The sequence below is a fragment of the Heterodontus francisci genome, chromosome 20 (assembly GCF_036365525.1).
Source record: "Heterodontus francisci isolate sHetFra1 chromosome 20, sHetFra1.hap1, whole genome shotgun sequence".
In the NCBI taxonomy this organism is placed as follows: domain Eukaryota; kingdom Metazoa; phylum Chordata; class Chondrichthyes; order Heterodontiformes; family Heterodontidae; genus Heterodontus; species Heterodontus francisci.
The window spans coordinates 16119135-16144728 of record NC_090390.1 but is presented as its reverse complement, the minus strand read 5'-3'; the positions used below and the strand labels follow the sequence as shown (position 1 = coordinate 16144728).

Below are 25594 nucleotides of genomic sequence, written 5' to 3'. Positions count from 1 at the left end.
CTCCCCCTGCCCCTGCCCCTGACCATTAATTGGTTGCTCTGGGGAAAATCACAATGAGGGCTGAATTTTATTGTGCTATCCCTGCTCCTAGCACTGGGCCGAAAAAGGCGGGGGGAGCCCTGCCTCAGTCTTTCACAGTCCACCCCGCATGTTCTCATGGCCTTCAGGCACTTAAATGCCTGCCACCTGGATCCCCGGCCCTTTAAAAATGGGGATCCCGCCTCCAAGAGCTGCCGGCCAATTACAGGGCCGTCAGCTTAGCAGTATCAGCAGCACCACTTGGAGCAGTGGCCACTGCTGGTACTGTAAGAGGCCTTGTACCCAGGCCCAGCGCTGGAGACAGGGACAATAAATAAGAGAGGCTGGGTTGCCGGGGTCAGACTGCCAAGCCCTGGTGAGGGAGGGTGGCCATTTAATGCAGTGGGAGGGAGATTACCATATGTGGGGTTTTTCCTGGTGGGGGCCCTTCGTGGGCCACAGATTGTCCATGGAGGAGGGTCCCCCTCCACAAGCTTGCAGGGAGGTCATCTCGTTTTACCAGGTGACCTCCCCACATGGCGGAGACAACCCGCCACTGATTAAATCCCAGCAGCGGCAGGAAGAGGCCCTTAAGTGGCCAGTAATAATCCCTCCGCCCTCGCCTCGCATCGAAATTCTATGGGCCCCTCTGAACCTGTCTTGCAGGGGCTGCTAAAATTCAGCCTGGGTGACTGTTTCCCACACATTGCGGTCATCTGACCCCTATTTGAGCATGATGGCGGGATTCAGAAGCCTGAGGAAAAATTCCTGCCCCAAGAATTTCGAAATCAATAAATAGATTAAAAAATCAACAAGATAGGAACATAGGAACCTAGGAACAGGAGTAGGCCATTCAGCCCATCGAGCCTGCTCCGCCATTCAATACCATCATGGCTGATCATCCACTTCAATGCCTTTTTCCCACACTATCCTCACATCCCTTTTTATCATTGGTATTTAGAAATCTGTCAATCTCTGCTGTAAACATACTCAATGACTGAGCTTCCACAGCCCTCTGGAGTAGAGAATTCCAAAGATTCACAACCCTCTGAGTAAAGAAATTTCTCCTCATCTCTGTCCGAGGTGGCTTCCCCCTTATTTTGAAATTGTGTCCCCTGGTTCTAGACTCCTCAACCAGGGAAGGAAACATCTTACCTGCATCTACCCTGTCTATCTCTTTAAGTATTTTGTAGGTTTCAATGAGATCATCTCTCATTCTTTGCAACTCTAGAGAATACAGGTCCAGTTTCCCAAATCTCTCTTCATAGGACAGTCCCGCCATCCTGGGAACAAGTCAGGTGAACTTTCGTTGCACTCCCTCTATGGCAATAATATCCTTCCGAAGGTAAGGGGACCAAAACTGCACACAGTACTCCAGGTGTGGTCTGACCAAGGTTCTATACAATTAAAGCAAGACTTCACTACTCCTGTACTCAAATCCTCTTGCAATAAATGCTAACATACCATTAGCCTTCCTAATTGCTTGCTGCACCTGCATGTTAGCTTTCAGTGACTTATTGACAAGGACACCCAGGTCCCTTTGTGCATCTACACTTTCTAATCTCTTACCATTTAAGAAATACTCTGCACATCTGTTCCTCCTGCTAAAGTAGATAACCTCACATTTTTCCACATTATATTCCATCTGCCATATTCTTGCCCACTCACTAAGTCTGCACAAATCCCCTTGAAGCTGCTTTGCATCTTCCTCACAACACACATTCCCACTTAGCTTTGTGTCACCTACAAACTTGGAAATATTATATTTGGTCCCCACATCCAAATCATTGATATATATTGTGAACAGCTGGGGCCCAAGCACTGATCCCTGCGGTTCCCCACTAGTTACAGCCTGCCAACGCGAGAATGACCCGTTTATTCCTACTCTCTGTTTTCTGCCTGTTAACCAATCCGTAATTCATGTCAGTATATTACCTCCTATTCCACATGCTTTAATTCTGCTAACTGACCTCCCGTGGAGGACTTTATCAAACATCTCTCATTTACATAGCTCCTTTAAAGTCGTAAAATGTCCCTAGGCATTTCATAGGAGCTTGATCAGATAAAAATTGACACTGAACCAAAGAAGGAGACATGAGGACAGGTGACCAAAAGCTTGTCAAAGAGATATGCTTTAACAAGCTTCTTAAAGGAGGAGGGAGAGGAAGAGAGGCTTAGGGAGGGCATTCTAGAGCTTCAGGTCTGGACAGCTAAAGGCATGGTCATCATGGTGAGCAAAGGAAATTGACGATGCACAGAAGGCCAGACTTGGAGCAATGCTCACGAAAACAAAATTCTAACTGTGGACAAAATGAAAATCAACTGTAGTCAGGGAGACCTATCTGGCTTCTCCATAATTTACTGATAATTTGCTCATATTAAAGGCCTGGTGCTAACAATTATATGATTTATTTTATTTTATTTTAAATCTAAAATTGAACCTTGACAAACCAAATGCAGTCTGCTTTGTCAACAGTTTTCGATGCTTGCTGACTCAATTCATTTATCAAGATAAATTTGATATAGCATGTCTTCTTTATCAGCAAATTTGTGAGACATTAATAGATTTAGGTATAGGTTATTTTTAGCACCATGGCTGACTTAGACTGTTTCGTGTTTTAACTTCACTGATAACCTGCAGGGATAATTTTGTGAGGTGAGGCTCCTGGTGTGGGGACTTCTTAGATGGGAGTGCAGGTCACGGAATTAGCCCTATCGGTGTTCAAGTGAGGCTCTACACTACAAGTCTCACAATAAACCCATTTCTCCACAGCCAACACCACCACCGCCTCCACCCCCCCACCCCCCGCCCCCCATCCCCCACACCTCCACCACATTAAGGAAGTGATGTAATGTTCATTTATTGGAGCGCATCCTTAAAATGGGAATATGTGCTCTTCTCATGACTTAGCAAGTATATTGAATGTTGACGCGTACAGACTGGGAAGATCGTAGGTTCGAGCCCTGAACTGTACTCACTTAACTGGAGTGATAGTACAAGCATTTCGATTAATCTTAGTGCCCCATGTAAGGGAGGGAATAATCAGCTAGAGTTCCAGCTTTGATCAAAATCCAACAGCCCTTGCTGCATTTTTATGTGCATATACTTTGGGTGGAGAAACATCAGGCTTTCCACTATGATGCAGTCCTGTAGTTAAATATCCTGCCTGCACAGGATAAGGCTAAAACATGAGTAATGACCATTTAACACTAGAGGGTGACAAATGCTTGTGTACCCTAGCAAGGAGTAAATATCGTCATGAGGGGAGGGGAGAAAATATAACAATCTATAGTATAGCTATTAATCAAGATGATGCCTGCAACCCTTAAATTAAAAAGACCACACTCACGCAGTTCCATTGTTGATTGGGGATTTCTTTTCATTGTCTGCTGTATAGATATTGTAACATCCACTGATGTCTTTTCGAAAGTCCTTGTGAACCACACAGGAATTATTCATTACTTTGGTCTGTCGGATGCGGGGAACGCCCAGAAGCATATTTTCATAGTAAATAAATGAATACGGACCATGTGAAAATGAATCACCGTTGTACCACTTGGTCCAATACAGTCCATTCAGCAATGGGCCCTGTGCATACTGAATGTAAAATATAACATTTGTTATATTAACCAAGCTGTTGCAAAGTACAAAAATGAGCATCACAAAATTTTTATATTTCACAACCTTATTTATATTACAAAATTAGAACTGTATAATAGTAACACAGATTAATACTTTAATGTTCTTAGCTGAGTTTTTGTGTTATAACTTAGAGTAATTCATAATGTCATGTAGGAGACAAAATAGAAACCAAGACATATAGGGTGATTTTCTTTCCCATTTTTAGGTGAAAATAGAATGATAGTATGAGAAAATGGGGGTGCAGAACTTCCTGCTGCTGTTCTGCCCCTTGACATCTTGATCAGGGCCTAGACATAGGCAGCCAGACTTCCTGCCTGAAATAGAAGAAGCCTGAATGAAGTATGTAGATCAGGGTCCAATGACATTGATAGGACCCTGATGCCATTTTCATTAACTTTAGCATGCTGAATGCTCAGTGCTGGACCCACCCAGGAGTATAGGGCCATACAGGCCAGAAATGGCCAATTCCAGGGGCACTTACCTACAAGTACTCAGACCATTCGTATTTGTCTGGAGATTTGGAGGAGCTTTGCTGAGAATGTTCTTTTTTTGCTGCAATTCTGTTTCTTTTTGTATTTTCTTACATTTCAACCATTCTATTAGCACAGAGAGGAGCTTGCTTCATTGAAGGATGGGAGTGATATTTGCCACCATTCACTGGCTGCAAGAAGCAGAGGAACAGAAGCTGCAGCAGGAGCTAAGGGACCCTTGGGATGCAGCCTTTGGCCCAACAAGGAGTCCAGGAAGAAGGAGAGCTGTTGCAAGGTACCCTTACTCTGCTCATAAGGTCTACAGGCCCAGACTGAGCTACCTGAACATCAGTGAGTTGGAGATAATGTTTCTTGTGGAAGGCCATAGCAGAACTCTGCAGATTGTCCCAACAGGAGCTGCAGTCCATTACACTAACTGCAACACATCAGAGTTATTTCAGGCTGCAATGGATGGTAGGATCCTAGGAAGTACAGAGGGTCAGAGGGACCTTGGTGTACTTGTCCATAGATCACTAAAGGCAGGTAGATAAGGTGGTTAGGAAGGCATATGAGATACTTGCCTTTAATAGTCGAGGCATAGAATATAAGAGCAGGGAGGTTATGATGGAGCTGTGTAAAATGCTAGTTCGGCCACAGCTGGAGTACTGTGTACAGTTCTGTGCATCACACTATAGGAGGGATGTGATTGCAATGGAGGAGGTGCAGAGGAAATTCACCAGGATGTTGCCTGGGCTGGAGCATTTCAGCTATGAAGAGAGACTGGATAGGCTAGGGTTGTTTTCCTTAGAGCAGAGAAGGCTGAAGGGGGACCTGATTGAGGTATACAAAAGTGAGGGGCATAGATAGGGTAGATGGGAAGAAACTTTTTCCCTTAGCGGTGGTGTCAATAACAAGGGGGCATAGATTTAAGGTAAGGCGCAGGAGGTTTTAGGGGATTTGAGGAAAAAAATTTTCACCCAGAGTGTGGTTGAAATCTGGAATACACTGTCTGAAGGGGTGGTAGAGGCAGGAACCCTCATCATATTTAAGAAGTATTTAGATGAACACTTGAAACGCCATAGCAGACAAGACTATGGGCCAAGTGCTGGAAAATGGGATTAGAATAGATAGGCTTGATGGCCGGTGAGGACATGGTGGGCTGAAGGGCCTGTTTCTGTGCTGGATAACTCTATGACTCTATGAATTGTAGATACATACAATATAAGGGCTAATGAATTCACCTCGTTCTCCATGGATCACTAGAGCCAGCAGGAAAGGACGGTGGGTTTTGAAGCCATTTCAGGATTCCCACAATTACAGGGCAGCATGGACTGCACACATAGGGGCCCATTAGGGCTCCTGCCAATGAGCCTGGCATCTGCATAAATTGTAGAGGGTTTCACTCTCTTGATTTGCAGCTAGTATCACATTACTGGCAGGGGTTTCTGCAGGTGCATGCCTGCGTTTCAGGAAGCTCTCCCAAGCCCTACATCCTGCGGCAGTCCAAAATTCCTCTTCTCTTTAACAAGGAGCAACATGTCAGAAGTTGGTTGCTAGGAGACAAGGAGTATCCCTCTGAACATCAACCAGAGCTGTACACCAGCAACTGAATGAACAACACTTCTTTTAAGCTGCTCCTTCTCCCAACCGTCACCCTCCCATATGTCTATCTCAACCAGTTCATCCACCCTCCAGTAAAGAACTAAAGTGTGTATCTCATCCTTACCAATCTAATATATGTTTGAGCAGGGTGTTAAGCATATAATCTGATCCCTGTCAGTCTTCAGTGCTGCATATCGTTCAATGAGTCAGTTAATGTGCACGTTGCTTGCCAATGTAGTGCCAATGTGTTTGGCTGTGCAGTTCGCCCTTTGTGACCTGGTTCCAAAAGGACTGCAGTAGTTCCCCAGGGAAGTGTCCTTGGCCCAACCATCTTCAGTTGCTTCATCAATGACCTGCTATTTGCTGAAAATTCTAATGTTCAGCTCCATTCATAACTGCCCCTATAAAGAAGGAGCCTATGCTGGCCTAAAGCATGACCTGGATAACATCCAGGACTGGGTGGGCATGTGGCAGGTATATGCACACTAAGTGCTAAGTAATGCCCAACACAAACAACACAGTCCAGCCATCTCCACATGACCTCCAACAGCACCACCATTGCTGACTATGCCATCATCAATATCTTGGGGTTCACGATTAAGCACATGTTTAATTTAGGGCAGCCATGCCAACACTGTCCTGACTTGGAACTATATCACTGTTCCTTCACTGTTGTTGTGTCAAAATCCTGGAACTCCTTCCGAACAGCACTGTGGGTGTACCTACACCCCATGGACTTCAGCGGTTCATGAAGGCAGCTCATCACCACCTTCTCAAGAGCAATTAAGGATGGGCAATAAATGCTGTCCTAGCCAGCGATGCCCACATCCCAAGAATGAATAACAAACAACTGTGGCTACAAGATGAAGGCATAGGCTCTGTGATAAGGGCTCACCTACTGACCCTTCACCATCTGCACAGCTCAAGTCAAGAGTGTGATGGAATGAGCTAATGCAACGGTTTGCCTGCTGGGAGAATATATTGGGAATTCGAGCAGATATCAACGGACCTCCCAGCAGGCCAGTTGATCTCTACGCTTAAATCCTTGACATGCACCAATTGCTAAATCCTGGCTGAAACTCTGCACCAGAAGTCAAAATTCAAAAATCTACCCTGAAATATTTTGCTTTGGTCCACTTGTCTGATGTTAAGGCAAATTTCTTTGCTGAACCTTAGCTCTGTAATTGTCTTGATTATACTCACAAAATTAATAATTGCAGTTTTAGAACACCCTTAGTTTCTAGTTCTAGAATCATGGGGTAGAAATTTGTAATTCCCTCTGGCGCAAAATGGGCAGTATCAGATCAGCTGCCCATTATATGCAGTCCCTGATATTCACTTACACTGCAGTCAACTGGGAGTAAATATCTGGCACTGCGCATAGTGGGCAGCTGATCCAATAATGTCCCTTTTGAGCCATAGGGCGAGACAAATTTCCATCTCATAGACTGTTACACTACAGAAGCAGACCAAGTCTATGCTAGTGGTTTTCTCCTCGTGACTAGGCTAATCCCACACTCCTCATAGCCTTTATATTCCTTTTTATCGACTACTATCTCAGGGCCAAATATCTGCGACTGTGTAATCCTGGTGTAAGTAGCAGGAGGTGCCTGCCCGTGATCCTTCCAAAATTCATGGGGTTGGTGTTGGGGTGGGAGGAGAAGGTCAGCCAATTTAAATATCTCTATTTACCCTTAATCCTGAGGACCTTTATCAGGTCATCCCTCTATCTTTTCAGTTCTACTAAAAACGACTCTAACTTCTCAGATCTCCCTACATAATTGTAACTCTTCAATCCTGGTTACATCCCAGTAAATATACACTGCAATTTTTCCACTGCTTTTATATCCTTCCTATAATGGGGTGCCAAAATATTGCACATTAAGCTGTAAGGAACCACCATGTTTAAGAAACCTGATAGAATTCTTTGAGCAGACGACAGATAAGATGAATGGGGGAAAATGCAGTTAATGTCGAGTGCATGGGCTTTCAGAAAGCCTTTAACAAGGTATTATCCAAGAGACTACTGGTGAACATCAAGGGGAATGGAATTTGGGGAAGTGTAGCAAATCAGATTAAAAACTAAGTAGAAGAGAGGCAGAGTAGGAGTTTTGGGCAGTTTCTCAGTGTTTGGAAATAGGTAGATTCTGTTCTGGAACTATTTCTGTGCACTGTATACATCAATGGTTTAGATCTTGGGAAAGAGGGAGTGGTGTCCAAAGTTTCAGATGATATTAAAATGAAGCATAGCAAATAATTCTGAAGGCCAAAGGAAACTGCAAAGGGATATTGATAAAGAAAGAAAAAGACTAGCATTTATATAGCGCTTTTCACGACCATCGGACATCTCAAAGCGCTTTACGGCCAATGACGTATTTTTGAAGTGTAGTCACTGTTATCATGCAGGAAAGATCTTGAGATGGACAAAAAGTGGCAGATGGAATTCAATGTCAACAAATGTGAAATGGCACATTATCTACAGAATGCAAAAAACTGGATGGTGTGGAACATCAGAGGGATTTGGTAGCTCAACTTCCCAACATTAAAAGTACCAACTCAAGTGGATAAGGCCACAAAAAAGGTTAACATGATGATAGATGTTATTAGAATATAAAAGTGAACATGCAGTGATGAACCTATATAAAACCTTAATAAGACCACAGTTAGAGTTCTGTGTACTCTTGGGCTCCATACTACACAGAACCTGATGATGTCATGATCACTATTTTCCAGGTTTTCCTCTATCTACTAATTCTGCTTCATTACCTCGAACCAGATCAAGTAGCACTTCCTTCCTGATTGTAGTAGCAATGTATCGAAGGAAATAACAATCCTGAATACAATACAAAAAAAATCCTCTTTGTCACCGCGAAGGATGTGGAAGCTTTGGAAAGGGTGTAGAGGAGATTTACTAGGATGTTGCCTGGTATGGAGGGAAGGTCTTACGAGGAAAGGCTGAGGGACTTGAGGTTGTTTTCGTTGGAGAGAAGGAGGTGGAGAGGTGACTTAATAGAGACATATAAGATAATCAGAGGGTTAGATAGGGTGGATAGTGAGAGTCTTTTTCCTCGGATGGTGATGACAAACACGAGGGGACATAGCTTTAAGTTGAGGGGTGATAGATATAGGACGGATGTTAGAGGTAGCTTCTTTACTCAGACAGTAGTAGGGGCGTGGAACGCCCTGCCTGCAACAGTAGTAGACTCGCCAACTTTAAGGGCATTTAAGTGGTCATTGGATAGATATATGGATGAAAATGGAATAGTGTAGGTCAGATGGTTTCGCAGGTCGGCGCAACATCGAGGGCCGAAGGGCCTGTACTGCGCTGTAATGTTCTAATTCTAAAAAAATAAATAAATAAATATTTTCCCCATTCCAGTCTATTTTTAGATTATTGCATTCTCCTAAAATGACAACAATTATTAATACACACCTGTCTAATTCTCTCTCATCCAATTTCCTCCTGCACTTCCTTTCCACTGTTGAGCAGTCTATAATATATTTGCAGTAATATGACTGATCCCTTGCTATTTCTCAGCTCTTTTTACATCCTTAGAATCTTGTGCTTTGATATTCTGTAGTTTTGTCAGGACAGCTTCCTGTTGTGTCTATTCGTTTCTGATAAACAGTTTACCAAATTGCCGCAAATTAAAATTATGGCCGGAATTTTATGCCCCCCCCCCCCACAACGAGTGGGATGGTGGTGGGGGAGTGGCGTAAAATGGAGCGGGAGGCCACTTAAGGGCCTTCGCCTGCCTCTACGTGGATTTTACATGTGGCAAGCGGACGTCCTGGAGCCGGGAAAAGCCGCCTGGGAAAACTAGGCAACTGCTGATCGTCCTGGGGTGGTGGTGGTGGGGGGGGCCCTGCTCATCTGGCACAGGGTGCCCGATGGAGGGCCCCCGCTACCCCAACCGCACCCAACACGCCCCCCTTCCCCCCATCCAACCACCCTTGCCTCGCTGGGGCTCGACTGATTACCCTTGGCAAGGCAACCAAAACTTACCCTATCTCCCGGCTCCATGTCTTCCTCTGCGGTCGGCTGGGCTGCAGTCCCAGCAGTGGCAACTGCTCCCGGTGGTGCTGTTGGGACTAAGAGTTGCTGGCCCGCTGATTGGCCGGCAGCTCAATGAGGAGGGATTTCATCCCTCAAAGGTGTGGAAGTCTCACCTCAGAACAATTATAGCCTGGGGACCCGTAAAATATGGAACGGATTCCCTGGCGAGGCGGAAGCGGGTTCGCCACTGACTTTTCAGTCGGTGACCAGGTCCCGTTCACCCAACGTAAAATCCCGGCCAATGAGTCAATTTAGGTTTCTTAATTAAAGATTTCACCTAAAATACAGTTGAAGCTTACATTTGCTAAGGCAACACTTCTCATTCACAAGTTATAAAATGACTTTGCTTTGCAGAAGATTTTCATTTCATTCCAGACATTAAATGGATCAGAATTTCTATCTGACCACTTGGTAACATCAAGTTCAAGTTCATTTCCGCTCTTGTATTCACCAAACAAATGTCTCACTTATGCTGGCTGATATCCAAATGGTGGAATTTCAATGTGACAATGGGTCATTTTTAATGATTGCAGTTTCCATAGAAATTAAAATAAAAGCTTTAAACTTCTTCATACGAAATATGCGGGACGAGAAACTGGGCTCAGTAGCACCTGCTGTTTGAGCACTATGAGAGCCATTGGGGATCTGCCACCTGATGCAGCCGCAAATGCAACTCAGAGCAGAGCAAGGATGGCATTGCCAGTGGCTGTGAAGGTGATGAACTTTTATGTGTCTGGCTCCTTCCAGGCTGGAACTGGAGATATTTGCAACATTTCGCAGTTTCCCATCCATTGTTGCGTGAAGGGAGGTCACTGAGGCTCTCTATTCATTGAGAGATAACTACATTTCATTCTCTCTTGCCAAGGAGAAGCAGATGGAGCAAACATGTGGCTTCGCTAGGAATACAGGCTTCCCCACATCACTTTGCAGGCATCACATGTCAACTCTGCCTTTTACCAGACCCAAAAGTGATTCCACTCTCTCAACATCCAGCTGGTGTGTGTCCATAGAAAGAGAATCATGCAGGTCAATACCTGGCATCCTGACAGCAGTCATGATGCCTTCACTCTGCAGCAGTCCGCTGTGCCATCTGCATTTGAGCCACCATGGCAAACCAAAGGGTGGCTAATAGGCATTAAGGGCTACTTACTGGCGGCATAGCTCATAACTCCGGTCTGCAACCCACCGTGTATGTGTGTGAACAACATGCATACAATGAGAACCACGCTGCCACACAAAACATGATAGAGCAGAGCATTGGCATGCTAAAACAGTGCTTCCATTACCTGGACATCTCTGGAGGCACCCTGCTGTATTTAGCAGCATGGGTGTCAAGATTCATGGTGGTCTGCTGCATGCTGGACAACCTCAACATCATGTGGGGACAGCTATTGCCACCAACTATACGGCAAGCAGATGAGGAGGAGGAGCATGAGGAGGAAGAGAGGAGTCATCCTGGATATTCCATATCTGACCAGCTCTCCATGAAGAACTCATCCAAATACAATACCATGCAATACCATGAACTGCAACCCCAATTCCCCATTAAGCAATAGTCCCACACTTTCCCTTCCCTCTGCCGCTTGGCCACAATGTAAAGATAAAAGCACCACAAAATAAACATTCCAAACCAAATGTATAAATGAAAACATGTCATATTGCATATAAAAGTCAATTAATCACCTTGTGCATTTTCTTGGTGCATCTGTATACCTTTATTTTCATGTACTTTTACCTGGTCTAATGCTCCTATGCAGTGCGACTCCAGTGGCTGCAGCATGCCATGGGGAGGTCTGCTGACTTTCAGTGGGGGGAGACTGCAGATGGTATTAGAGGATGACCTTGAGCAGCTCTGGGTCTAGAAGGCCCTGCTTCGGACTGCACCACCTCAGCATGAGTGGCAGCAGTCTGGGCACACTGGCTGGCAACAGCAAGGCCACTGGCGGAGTGCCAGTGGTCAAAGTATGAATGCTACCTTCCTGAGAGAGGACAGCAGGTTTGTCCTCAATGGAGTCATTGCCACTCCCTGGGGCAGGACCTCAGCAATCCTAGTAATCTATTGGAGGACAGGTTGCTGGACTTCTGAGACACCCTGGAAGCCCCTTGCACACTGTAGTCCACAACCAGCAGTCTGCGCTTGCATGGCAGCAAGCTGACCTTCCATGCTAGCAATCTGAGTTTCAGCTGCAGCACTCAGAAGTGATTGCTGTTTACACTGCAATGGAAGCTGCAACATTGGCCATCAGATGTTGCATCAGGGTTGGGTCCACAAGTTTGCAAGCAGAGTTGGCCACCACTTCTATGCTGCAGGTGATGGGCAAAACCCAGTGACAAGTTGGTGTTGGACTTCTCCATGCTCCTCGACATTGACTGCAGACTTTCTAACAGGCTTCCCAATGCACCAAGCATTTCATTGTGCATACTCATCAGCTTTCTTGTGTAGGCTGTCCCATCGAAGAGCTCATCTGAGTCTTCTGCAGGAGAACTCATATGTGACCCCGCAATCCAGCAAGCTGGCACCTGTGCTACCCTTGCCCTGGCTGCAGGCTATTTGTGCCCAGTGCCTCACCATGCACAGATCCCACCTCTAAGCTAGCCTCTAAAGTACTCATTGTGTCATCTGAGCTGGTGGCTGCAAGTATGAAATTGAGTGATGGGGTGTCTTTATTATCACTGTCTTCTTTCTGTTCTTCCACTGTCTGACCAGATTGGACTTATTGGGTGTCCAAAAGGAAAAAAGGAATAAAAGTAAGGTTGTGGTGAGATGAGGGGGGAAAAGTAAGAGGTGCATCCTTACATCATCTGTAACTTGTAAGTCAGAAGAGAGTGTTATCAACTAAGTCAAACTGATACTGAATAATTGAATAAACAATTTAATAGAATAGCTGTTCAAGACCTCCCAGCAAATAATGCATCAGGTGTCCAAGTTTCTTATTTCACATTCATTAACCCTTAGTCAAAGCTCACTTTGAATTTTCACACCATAATCTCCCAAGATTTAATCTTTAAAATAACAGACTATAGTCTGATGTGTCATTTATCCACAATGCCTAGCATTGATGTCCTGCTTTTTCAAATAAATTGGAGAACTCCTCTACAATTATTCTAAATTCCAGTGCCACAGATGGGAGCACCTCGATTGAATTCAGATAGACAGGAAAAAAGAAGCCATATTGAATAGCCCTCTAACCTGGAATCTACAGTGAGACTGGCCTTCTGCAGGTTGCATGACATGTCAGGGAAGACATGTCTTCGAATGATTGTCTCCTAGCCCTAAGTCACCTTTCTTCCTCACTGCCTCAAGAAGATAAGCACATATGGTCCCTCCTGTGGGAGTTGGACAACAATATACTCAGCCAACTTCCAGTTATTGAGATTTTTCAAAATCCAGAATATCTGCTCAAGACCCTTCGGCAGACCTATTAAATGGAGATTGGTCCTCTCTAATTGACTTTCTATATCATAAAACTCCTTATCAGATCCCACTGCATTTTTCTTTTGGGCCTCCTTATCTCGAGAGACAATGGATACGCGCCTGGAGGTGGTCAGTGGTTTGTGAAGCAGCGCCTGGAGTGGCTATAAAGGCCAATTCTGGAGTGACAGGCTCTTCCACAGGTGCTGCAGGGAAATTTGTTTGTTGGGGCTGTTGCACAGTTGGCTCTCCCCTTGCGCCTCTGTCTTTTTTCCTGCCAACTACTAAGTCTCTTCGACTCGCCACAATTTAGCCCTGTCTTTATGGCTGCCCGCCAGCTCTGGCGAATGCTGGCAACTGACTCCCACGACTTGTGATCAATGTCACACGATTTCATGTCGCGTTTGCAGACGTCTTTATAACGGAGACATGGACGGCCGGTGGGTCTGATACCAGTGGCGAGCTCGCTGTACAATGTGTCTTTGGGGATCCTGCCATCTTCCATGCGGCTCACATGGCCAAGCCATCTCAAGCGCCGCTGACTCAGTAGTGTGTATAAGCTGGGGGTGTTGGCCGCTTCAAGGACTTCTGTGTTGGAGATATAGTCCTGCCACCTGATGCCAAGTATTCTCCGAAGGCAGCGAAGATGGAATGAATTGAGACGTCGCTCTTGGCTGGCATACGTTGTCCAGGCCTCGCTGCCGTAGAGCAAGGTACTGAGGACACAGGCCTGATACACTCGGACTTTTGTGTTCCGTGTCAGTGCGCCATTTTCCCACACTCTCTTGGCCAGTCTGGACATAGCAGTGGAAGCCTTACCCATGCGCTTGTTGATTTCTGCATCTAGAGACAGGTTACTGGTGATAGTTGAGCCTAGGTAGGTGAACTCTTGAACCACTTCCAGAGCGTGGTCGCCAATATTGATGGATGGAGCATTTCTGACATCCTGCCCCATGATGTTCGTTTTCTTGAGGCTGATGGTTAGGCCAAATTCATTGCAGGCAGACGCAAACCTGTCGATGAGACTCTGCAGGCATTCTTCAGTGTGAGATGTTAAAGCAGCATCGTCAGCAAAGAGGAGTTCTCTGATGAGGACTTTCCGTACTTTGGACTTCGCTCTTAGACGGGCAAGGTTGAACAACCTGCCCCCTGATCTTGTGTGGAGGAAAATTCCTTCTTCAGAGGATTTGAACGCATGTGAAAGCAGCAGGGAGAAGAAAATCCCAAAAAGTGTGGGTGCGAGAACACAGCCCTGTTTCACACCACTCAGGATAGGAAAGGGCTCTGATGAGGAGCCACCATGTTGAATTGTGCCTTTCATATTGTCATGGAATGAGGTGATGATACTTAGTAGCTTTGGTGGACATCCGATCTTTTCTAGTAGTCTGAAGAGACCACGTCTGCTGACGAGGTCAAAGGCTTTGGTGAGATCAATGAAAGCAATGTAGAGGGGCATCTGTTGTTCACGGCATTTCTCCTGTATCTGACGAAGGGAGAACAGCATGTCAATAGTCGATCTCTCTGCACGAAAGCCACACTGTGCCTCAGGGTAGACGCGCTCGGCCAGCTTCTGGAGCCTGTTCAGAGCGACTCGAGCAAAGACTTTCCCCACTATGCTGAGCAGGGAGATTCCACGGTAGTTGTTGCAGTCACCGCGGTCACCTTTGTTTTTATAGAGGGTGATGATGTTGGCATCGCGCATGTCCTGGGGTACTGCTCCCTCGTCCCAGCACAGGCATAGCAGTTCATGTAGTGCTGAGAGTATAGCAGGCTTGGCACTCTTGATTATTTCAGGGGTAATGCTGTCCTTCCCAGGGGCTTTTCCGCTGGCTAGGGAATCAATGGCATCACTGAGTTCCGATTTGGTTGGCTGTATGTCCAGCTCATCCATGACTGGTAGAGGCTGGGCTGCATTTAGGGCAGTCTCAGTGACATCATTCTCCCTGGAGTACAGTTCTAGGTAGTGCTCAACCCAGCGGTCCATCTGTTTGCGTTGGTCAGTGATTATGTCCCCCGATTTAGATTTGAGGGGGGTGATCTTCTTGATGGTTGGCCCAAGAGCTCTCTTCATGCCATCATACATTCCTCTGATGTTTCCGGTGTCTGAGGCCAGCTGAATATGACTGCATAGGTGTTGCCAGTAGTCGTTTGCGCAACGCCTAGCTGTTCTTTGTGCAGTACTTCTGGCTGCTTTAAGTGCTGCGGATGTTAAATCGCTGGGGGCTTTCTTGTAGTTCAAAAGTGCAATGCGCTTAGCGGCTATGACAGGTTCCAGCTCTTCATTATGAGATTGAAACCAGTCTGCATTTCTCTTCGCACTTTTGCCGTAGGTGGTCAAAGCTGACTCATAGATGGCGTCTCTGATGTGGGCCCACTTGGTCTCAGCATCCCCTGTGGGAGTGTTTTGAAGGGCTGTTACAAGTGAATTTAGAAATTTTTGTAACAGCTGTGGGTGAGAAATTCTGCTCGTGTTGATGCGCGGGTGGCCCTTCTGCTTGGAATGATGCAACTTCTTTGGTCTGAGTCTAACCTTGCTGCACACCAGGGAGTGGTCGGTGTCGCAGTCCGCACTGTGGAAGCTGCGTGTGATTTGAACACTGTTTAAGGCGGCTCGCCTTGTGACAATGAGGTCTAGCTGGTGCCAACGACGTGATCTTGGGTGCCTCCATGAAACCTGGTGACAGGGTTTAGTGTGAAAGAACGAGTTGGTGATGCAGAGGTTATGATAGGTACACAACTCAAGCAGTCTCTGCCCGTTCTCATTCATCCTTCCAACGCCATAGCGCCCAAGGCAGGAGGGCCATGAGTCATGGTCGGCCCCAACCCTGGCATTAAAGTCCCCCAGCAGGAATAGGTGTTCGGTGTTGGGGATGCTGCTAATGATGTTATGGAGTTGTTCATAGAACTGGTCTTTAGCTTCAGGTGCGGAGCAGAGTGTTGGAGCATAGATACTGAGTAGGTGTACTGGACCAGAGGTGGTGAGCAGTCGGATGGACAGTATGCGTTCCGAGCCATTTGAGGGAGGCTCTATCATGCTGAGCAAGGAGTTTCTGATGGCGAAGCCCACTCCATGCTGTCTTGGTTCTTCAGGATCCCTGCCCTGCCAGAAGAAGGTGTAGTCTTGCTCTGCTAGAGAGCCGCTCGCGGGGAGGCGAGTCTCCTGAAGTGCTGCAATGTCCACATTGAATCTACTGAGCTCGTTGTTAATGATGGCGGTCTTCCGAGAATCGTTGATTTGTGTAAGGTCTTCCGACAGGCCAGGACACATAGTTCTGACGTTCCAGCTTGCAAAGCGAAGGGCTGGTACCTTCTTTCCTTTTTTCATGTTGTTTGGTGCGGTGTATCAGTCCACCTTTCGGGCAATGACCCTGAGCTCCAAGCACCCATTGAAGCAGGCAGACTGTGGCGGGACAGAACCTTATTGACCGGGGGCTGCCCGGTTTGAGGCGGGCGGTAGCTGTCCAGTGAGGTGCAATGACCTCTCCCACCGACAAAGGCAACCCGTGGCGCCCAGTTTCTACGCCAATTTATCTGGACTTATAACCCGTAACTGCTGCCTTCCGTGTTGTTTTAGTCGCTGTGAGGCAACTATGGAGTGACCTCTCCATGGCGCATGCCTGGGCAAATTTATGGAGGTTGAGAGTTGCCCAGTCGTCAAAACCCCCCTCTCGGCCTTTCTGGTGGGGTCCAAAGGAGTGCAGGACACGACGTTTGGCACCAGTATGGCTGCAGGAACTGCCGGAAACATGCCAAAGGTGGCACATGACCGCCTACGGGGTTCCGCTCCGGATTTTCTGTTAGGGTTTACTCCCTTAGCCTTGGTCTCTCCCGAGACGCCCACAAGGCAGTGGGGTTGTTGGGGCCCCTACACAGGTGTAGGATGGTGCCGGTGGGAGGAGGGGATGCAAGGGGGAGGGGTAGAGGGAGGGGGTGGGGGGGGGGTGCAGGGGAAGGGGGTGCGGGGTGAAGATGGTGCGAGGGGGGGGCGGGCTGGGACGGGGTTGTGAGGGGGTGAGCTGAGAGGGTGGAGCAGGGAAGGGGACGGAGGTGGGGGGGCGGTGGAAGGGGGGTAAAGGGGGGGGGAGGGGGGGTGGAATCTGGTGCAGGTAATAAGCCATTTCCTCAGTGCCCACCATCGACGTCCGGAAAGCTCATCCACGTCCTTCGGGAGGTGAAGCATCATTTGGCAGACTTAGAGGTGATTACATTTGCTAAGGGTTTTTTTTTTTGCAGTGGTTTAAATAAAGGCATGCAGCATTGCCGACAGTGCGCTGCAGATGCTCTCCGAGCGCATCTGCAGCGCACTGTCGGCAATGCTGCATGCCTTTATTTAAACCACTGCAAAAAAAAAAACCCTTAGCAAATGTAACCACTGCATTATATTTCAACAGATCAGGCTCATTCAAGGCAGACAATAACAAATTTGAATTGGTCAAACCTCAATTTATTTCTTTTTGTGCTTCCTGGTTACTTTGGCTAATTTTCAGAAAGTGTAGGACGACTTAGCAGGGCGTATTAGAGAATTTGGATAGCTGCAGTAGAGAACCAACAGAAACCTCAATGACCTGTTAACATTTTACCAGCATGATTTTTGTACAACTTGTCTCTTATTTAAAGCAAGAACAGAAAATATTGCAAGTACTCAGCCGGTCAGGCAGTATCTGTGGAGAGAAAAATAGAGATAACGTTTCAGGTCTTAAACGTTAACTCTGTTTCTTAATCCACAGATGCTGCCTAACCTGCTGAGTATTTCCAGCATTTTATGTTTTTGTTTCAGATGTCCAGCATCTGCAGTATTTTGCTTGGCTGCATTTGCTGACAACGCAACCACTAGGTGGTGCAATACTGGCACATGTACAAATGCAGCCTCGTTGACAGAAACATCACTGTCTGCGACATCTCAGGCAGCTGCCAGGATTAAAGATGGAACTGCTCAATCTGACACAAAAAACAAATTAAACCCAAACCTCCTCAATGTCTGCCATCACCGCCTCCATCTCCCCAACAGTACCCTTTTCCCTCCTGCGATCGCCGCCTGAATTGTCGTTTTCTCCTCCACTCCTTCCCACGATCGCCACTTCTCTTTGACGCTGGCCACTCGCTCTCCTCTCACCACTCACCCACCTCACCGCTTCCTCCCCTTGCTGCTCGTTTCTCCCCCTCCCGCTTCCCTGCCTTGCTGCTCACTCCCCCCATCCTCACCACTCCCCCTCTCGACACTTCTCCCTCCCCAGTTGGCTGCTCGCCCGCTCAGTGCCTAGTTGTGTCATAACGTGTGGAAGACATTACGTGTGACTTCATTACGTGGTGACGTCTGCTGCAAGGATTCATGCTGGCATGCGTTTGGACACACTGATGGTGTCAGCGATCACTCTGCACATGCTCTGCATTGTCAGGAGACATTTCAGAATTTGCTTTTGCCTCTTATTAGAGTCATAGAGTAATTTATGTCACAGAAGGAGGCCATTCAGCCCATCGAGTCCATGCTGGCTCTCCATGGAGCTATGCAGTCAGTCCCACTCCCTGACCCAATCCCCGTAGCCTTCAAGTCTATATCTCTCAGGTGGCCATCCAACTTCCTCTTGAAATCATTGATCATCTCCGCTTCCACCATCCTTGTGGGCAGCGAGTTCCAGGGCATCACCACTCGCTGTGTAAAAAAGTGCTTCCTCACATTCCCCCTGCATCTTTTACCCAAAACTTCCAATCTGTGTCCCCTCGTCCTTGTACCAGGCACAGATTTTCCTTGTCTAACTTGCTTAAGCCTGTTAAAATCTTGTACATTTCGATTAAATATCCCCTCAATCTCCTTTGTTCTAAGGAGAACAAATCCAACTTTCCCAATTTCTTTCTGCTGGGCTCCTCCCCTCCCTCTTTTTATTTGTCCTTTTTTCAACATTTTTGCTTTCTCCTCCTCCACTTTGCTGTCCTGCAACTCTTTAGTGTTTCTCTGCTATGAGTCTTTTTCTTTCCAACTTCTTTCTGTCTTTCTTTAATACGGTTGTTCTTTTTTCTGCTGCAGTTTTTTTTTCTTGCTTTCTCTCTGCTGGTAATTAACTTCTTTATTCCTTTTACATCAACTGTTTATTTCCTTTCCTGTTTTTAGCTCCTCACAATGATGCTGCTACCTCAGTGAAGGGGAGAAAATAGGGCAAATGAGAACAAGCAGGAGGAAGCAGTTTAACCAGTTTAAGATTCAGGCCACTAGTTAGGTCTGAGAAGACCCCAACAAAAAGGGGGAACTGAGGAATTGCTGATCACTGGACCAAAAGGTCTTTGTTGTTTCTTTTCTCTAAATGACCTAACTCAAGTGAAACCGGCACCAGAGAAGGGAAAGACTTTCATCTGCCCAAGGTAAGCCTTCCTGGCAAAGAAAAAGTGCAGAACCATGATGTTTTCTGATGAAACAGCAGCTGAGCCCAACAGAGATGGCCTTCAGCAGCTCAGACAGATATGCAAAAGACGCATTGAGCTGTTTTTTTTAATGAAAATACCGAAGAATTACCAAAAGACATCCAAAGCTCAGGTTCCATTTGTCCTCTTACTAATGGAGGTGTTAACCTGTTTTCCATTTGGTGCAATTTCTTAAGGTTTATCGTAGTTTCTAGCATGTTCCAGCACGCTGCAATAGCCAACCCAGCATTTAGATTTCTGTACTGCGGAGTGGAGGAGCTGGAGTTGTTCACCTTATAGGAGAGAGGTTTGAGAGGAGATTTGATTGAGGTGTTCAAAATCACGAGGGGTTGAGACAGAGTAGATAGAGAGAAACTGTTCCCATCGGCAGAAGGGTCGAGAACCAGAGGTCACTGATTTAACGTGAATGGCAAAAGAACCAAAGGAAACATGAGGAAAAACTTGTTTACACAGTGAGTGGTTAGGATCTGGAATGGACTGCCTGAGAGTGTGGTGGAGGCAGGTTCAGTGAGTGGTTAGGATCTGGAATGGACTGCCTGAGAGTGTGGTGGAGGCAGGTTCAGTGAGTGGTTAGGATCTGGAATGGACTGCCTGAGAGTGTGGTGGAGGCAGGTTCAGTGAGTGTTTAGGATCTGGAATGGACTGCCTGAGAGTGTGGTGGAGGCAGGTTCAGTGAGTGGTTAGGATCTGGAATGGACTGCCTGAGAGTGTGGTGGAGGCAGGTTCAGTGAGTGGTTAGGATCTGGAATGGACTGCCTGAGAGTGTGGTGGAGGCAGGTTCAGTGAGTGGTTAGGATCTGGAATGGACTGCCTGAGAGTGTGGTGGAGGCAGGTTCAGTGAGTGTTTAGGATCTGGAATGGACTGCCTGAGAGTGTGGTGGAGGCAGGTTCAGTCATGGCCTTCAAAAGGGAATTGGATAATTATCTAGATAGAAAAAAAATTGCAAGGCTATGGGGAAAAGGCGGGGGAGTGGGAATAGCTGAGTGGCTCTTGCAGGGAGCCAGTATGGACACATTGGGCTGAACAGTCTCCTTCTGTGCTGTAACTATTCTATGATTCTGTGTATACAAAGAATAGGGTTCCATGGACTAACACTGTCTGGCAGAGGGAGCAATGTGTGAAAATATGCCTCAGGTGCCCCGTGTGAACTTTATGAGATTGATAAAGAACATTGATGTACAGGTGGGGCAGGTTTTGCGTGTTAATGGTTAACCACTGCCTCTTATAGTGCTACTCCAATTTCAGTGTTGTACATTAGAAGCTGTCTGGTCACATCATTTTAATGTTTGCAGTAGGAACCTCTTTGTTATTATATATACAGGTGCAGGAAGTACTTCTAAATAACAAATGGGCATGTAAGAATAGTTATGTGCTTCAAGAAAATTAATCCCAGCACAGAAAGGACAACACCTTCCTCCAGATCTGGATTCAGTCATGGGTTGGAACATGGTTATGCTATGGTGATGTGTTATAGAGACAGCAAGCTCAGTGAGGAAAGGGAAAACACTTGCGATGCCTTGACTCACCTGGATGCAGTATTCTTAAAAAAAGGGGGGAAACAAAAAGATCTATCTGCTGCTTTCAAACGCCCTGGGAAGCAGGGAAAATGGCTGTAGTTAATGCCATCAAGTTAACCCACTGTCCTTGACAATAATTGGAACATTTTTGTTAGAACCACAATTCACGATCATTATTTTTCAGAAATGCGTTTTATTCAACAATTTCAGAAAAATAAAAATTCAAGAGAGGGGTGGGTACAGGGTGGTTTGGAGAGTGAGACAATGATGGCACGGGTCAGCAAGACATTGGGGGTAGTAACTGCAGGGGGAGGGGGTGGAGTCCAATCTCGGGGAACAGGAAACAGTTGTTTGGCATGCTTAGTATTTCTCGCATTTTTTGTTTTTATTTCAGCGCTTCAGCATCCACGGTGTTGTATATTCAATTCAATTCTTCTTTGCAGGAACTTGCTGTGTACAGTCTGACTGCTCAGTTTGCTGGCATAATGGGTGGAACCGGTTCAGCTTTAAAAGTTCTCAGGTGTCGAGACCCTGAGGTCCCAACCCTGCTCACTCCCCCTGCGACGCAATCTTACAGGAGGCATCCATCCAGCGGGTTCCCGAGGCAGGAGGCTCAATGAGAGGGCCCACAGCTCTGGACAGCCGGCAACTGCACTGGGAAACCCGCCTGAGCTAGGACGGTGTCATGGAGCTGAGCCGACATGCAGCTCTCTGAATTTTCCCCGCCCCTCGCCTCCAAAGCTGCTTCTGCGGGGCTGCTAAGATCCCACTTCCACTTCAAGAGTCACTCTTGCACTGAGAAGCAATTTTGGATGTCCCAAATATGTAATGAGATGTTATATATATGCAAGTTCATTCTTTAACATTCGGTTAGTACGTAGACTTCTAACTGTTCAATGTGAAATTGCCACTGGTAAACAGCAGAATTCGTCAAAGTACAAGAATAACTTGAAGAATTCAGCAGTTGACACTTGCATGCATCATGATTTTCCATCTGTTTTGGATGGGACATTTTGGGGCCTTGCACAATTTCCTGACATGTACTCCTGTCAGCCAAGGCTGCATTCTGGGAACATGCATTTAGAAAATCTGCCCATCTAATTAAACTTCGGTGGCTTCTATTGTTAGTGTGATAATTCATCATTTTGTTCCTGCAGTTGGCTGACACTTTGCCATATTAGTGGACTATCCTGTGTGTTCAATATGGCAGCTTTTCATTTTCTTAGCAAAGTATAAATTGCAGAAGCTATTACTGCTAAGTTTAACACAGTGTCATTCTGCCAAGAGAATGATTATCTGTTATTGGGACATGACTGCCACCGAGAGCTGAGTGTTTAGCACAGCATAACTTAACTCTGCTCTCACTTTCTCAATAGGCACCAAGGTGCCATTGAAGCTGCCAACAAACTGTGGGGCGGGGAGGAGAATAACTGGGACTGGTCATGGAATAATTTTTGTGGCAGGACTATCCTTATTCTGACAGCTCACGTATTGTATTCAATCATTCTGCAATTGATTGCATTAGTTTAGTGTTCCCTTTAAATTTCCTTCTGCTGTTTTAGAAACTCAGGCTGCCAGGAATTCAGTATTCAGTAATTTTCATATCATCCAGCACTGCTAATGTGTTATGTCATATATCAGATAACATATTTTTAGTATTACTTAATAACTTAAAGCTCAGAAATTCCAGGTTCCACCGCCCACCCCCACACACCTAATTCAGGATTCTCTAAATGAAATTGCTTGGGCACAGCTGTGGCTGCAATGATATTGTTTTAAGCACATGCAGTAGTTTTAGTTGAAAGCACCTTACATAGGCTCACGCAATACAGGTAAATGTACTTCAAATGTACATGTTTACTTAACAAATATCGCTCATCATTCAGTGACCATGGAAGTACAGGTCTCACAACAATCAAAAACCACTCACACACTATGCTATTTGTCTCACCGTTTTATTAATAAATGTGCAGAAAGTTTCAAGAACACATTCACACACTGTGCAAATATGTGTATTGGGATGTATGCTCAATGACATGTCAATTACACAATTGTTATGTACTAATCAGTAAAGCAAATAGACACGTTTGAATTTCCAATTAGTTACATGTGCCTAGTAGCAAATGTACTGAACAACATTAAAAAGAAATTACATTTATATAGCACCTTTCATTTCCCTCAGGGCATCCCAAAGCACTTTAAAGCCAATGAAATACATTTAATAACATGTAGTCACTATGGTAATGTAGGGAAATGTGGCAACCAATTTGCACAGAGCAAAGTCTCACAAACAACAATGAAATAAATGACCAGATAATAACCTAGGAATTTGTGCATGCCCATTTTAGGTACTGTCCCAACACAGGGTGCTTACCCTGCACCAGAATGATAGGTCTGAAGAGCTCTACAGATCTTTGGGCTTCCGCCCTCATTCCCATGCTGAGGGAGGAGGCCACATAGGTGATGGATATTTGGGCCACTGCTAGCCACTGCAATAGTCCACAGGTAAGTGATCAGTGACTGGTGGGGGATATCAGGGAATGATCGATGGTTGGGAGTGGCATGGGGAGAGATACTGGGGAGCCTGGAAGTCTGGGCCAGAGAACAGGGATAATAAAAGCAAAATACTGCAGATGCTGGAAATCTGAAATAAAAACAAGAAATGCTCGAAATACTCAGCAGGTCTGGCAGCATCTGTGGAGAGAGAAGCAGAGTTAATGTTTCAGGTCAGTGACCCTTCATCAGAACCCCTGGCTGGACCCAGAGGACAGGGAGTTTGGAGGTCGGGGAACCTGGAGGTAGGGATCACAGGATTGATTTGTGGGGAAGTGGGGGTTGGGAGTGGTTGTGATGCTCTCATGCCTGCTAGTTTTATGTTCGGGTAAATAACGCACCCTTTTTATTGCAGACATTCCCTAAGTGCAAGAAGCTACAACAGTTGTGCAGTGGGGACCTGAAGCAGACTTTACGTGCCTGATTTGCATATGCAAAGGGCCTAAAGTCTTCTTCAGCCATGGGTAAAGGACACCTCTCTTTTCTCCCTACCTAAGATAGCGAACAATGCACTTCCTAGCAGAAGTGTGCTTGCCCACCATGTTGGGGGCTTAGGAGGCTACATAATGCCTGCAAAAAAGGGCACTACAAAACCAAATTCTAGGCCAATCTATTTCAGTGACATTGGCCAAGACTACTGGAGACATTCCCTGTTCTTCTTCATGATAGGCAAACAGGACCCGGGTTTAATGTATCATCTGAAAGATGGTACCTCCGATAGTGCAGTACTCCTTCAGTATCAATGACAGCAGTACACAGGACCTCCCTGGATCAAAGAAGTGATGAGTCAGGGTGCAGAGGAGATTTACCAGAATGGTTCCAGGAATGGAGGATTTTAGTTACAAGGTTAGGTTGAAAAAACTGTGTTTGTTCTCCTTAGAACAAAGGAGATTGAGGGAGATTTAATAGAGATGCACAAGATTATAACAGGCTTAGATAAGTTAGACAAGGAAAAACTCCCCATTAACAAATGGTACAAGGACTAGGGGACACAGATAGAAAGTTTTGGGCAAGAGATGCAGGGGCACTTTTTTACATAGAGGGTGGTAATGACCTGGAACTTGCTGCCTACAAGGAACATAGGAACAGGAGTAGGCCATTCAGCCCGTTGAGCCTGCCCCACCATTCAATTAGATCATGGCTGATCATCTACCTTGATGTCACTTTCCCGCGCTATCTCCATATCCCTTGATGTCATTAGTCTCCAGAAATCTATCAATTTCTGTCTTGAACATGCTCAATGACTGAGCCTCCACAGCCCTCTGGGGTAGAGAATTCCAAAGATTCACCACCCTCTGAGTGAAGAAATGCCTCCTCATCTCAGTCTTAAATGGCCTGCCCCTTACTCTGAGAATATGCCCCCTGGTTCTAGACTCACCAGCCAGGGGAAACATCCTATCTACATCTACCCTGTCCTGTAAGAAATCCTGTAAGAATTTTGTAAGTTTCAATGAGATCACCTCTCATTCTTTGAAACTCTAGAGAATACAGGCCCAGTTTCCTCAATCTCTCCTCATAAGACAATCATGCCATCCCAGGGATTAGTCTGGTGAACCTCCACTGCACTCCCTCTATGGCATCTATATCCTTCCTTAGATGATGAGACCAAAACTGCACACAATACTCCAGGTGAGGTCTCACCAAGGCTCTATACAATTGCAGCAAGACTTCTTTACTCCTGTACTCAAAAACCCTTGTGATAAAGACCAACATACCATTTGTCTTCCTTATTGATTGCTGCACCTGCATACTAGCTTTTAATGACTCATGAACAAGGACACCCAAGTCCCTTTGGACATCAACACTTCCCAACCTCTCACCATTTAAGAAATAGTCTGTCTTTCTGCTTTTCCCACCAAAGTGGACAACTTCACACTTATTCACATTATATTCCATCTGCCACGTTC

The 25594-nt window shown here is 46.0% G+C and overlaps 1 protein-coding gene across 1 annotated transcript in view; it reads right to left on the bottom strand.

Annotated features, from left to right (window-relative positions):
• Positions 1 to 25594, bottom strand: part of LOC137380845 (polycystin-2-like protein 1) — a 128034-nt gene that overhangs the window by 55422 nt on the left and 47018 nt on the right. Inside the window, exon 5 of the mRNA XM_068053257.1 lies at positions 3369 to 3616. Within this exon, the coding sequence (XP_067909358.1) occupies positions 3369 to 3616 (248 nt within the window). The remainder of the gene's footprint in view (positions 1 to 3368; positions 3617 to 25594) is intronic.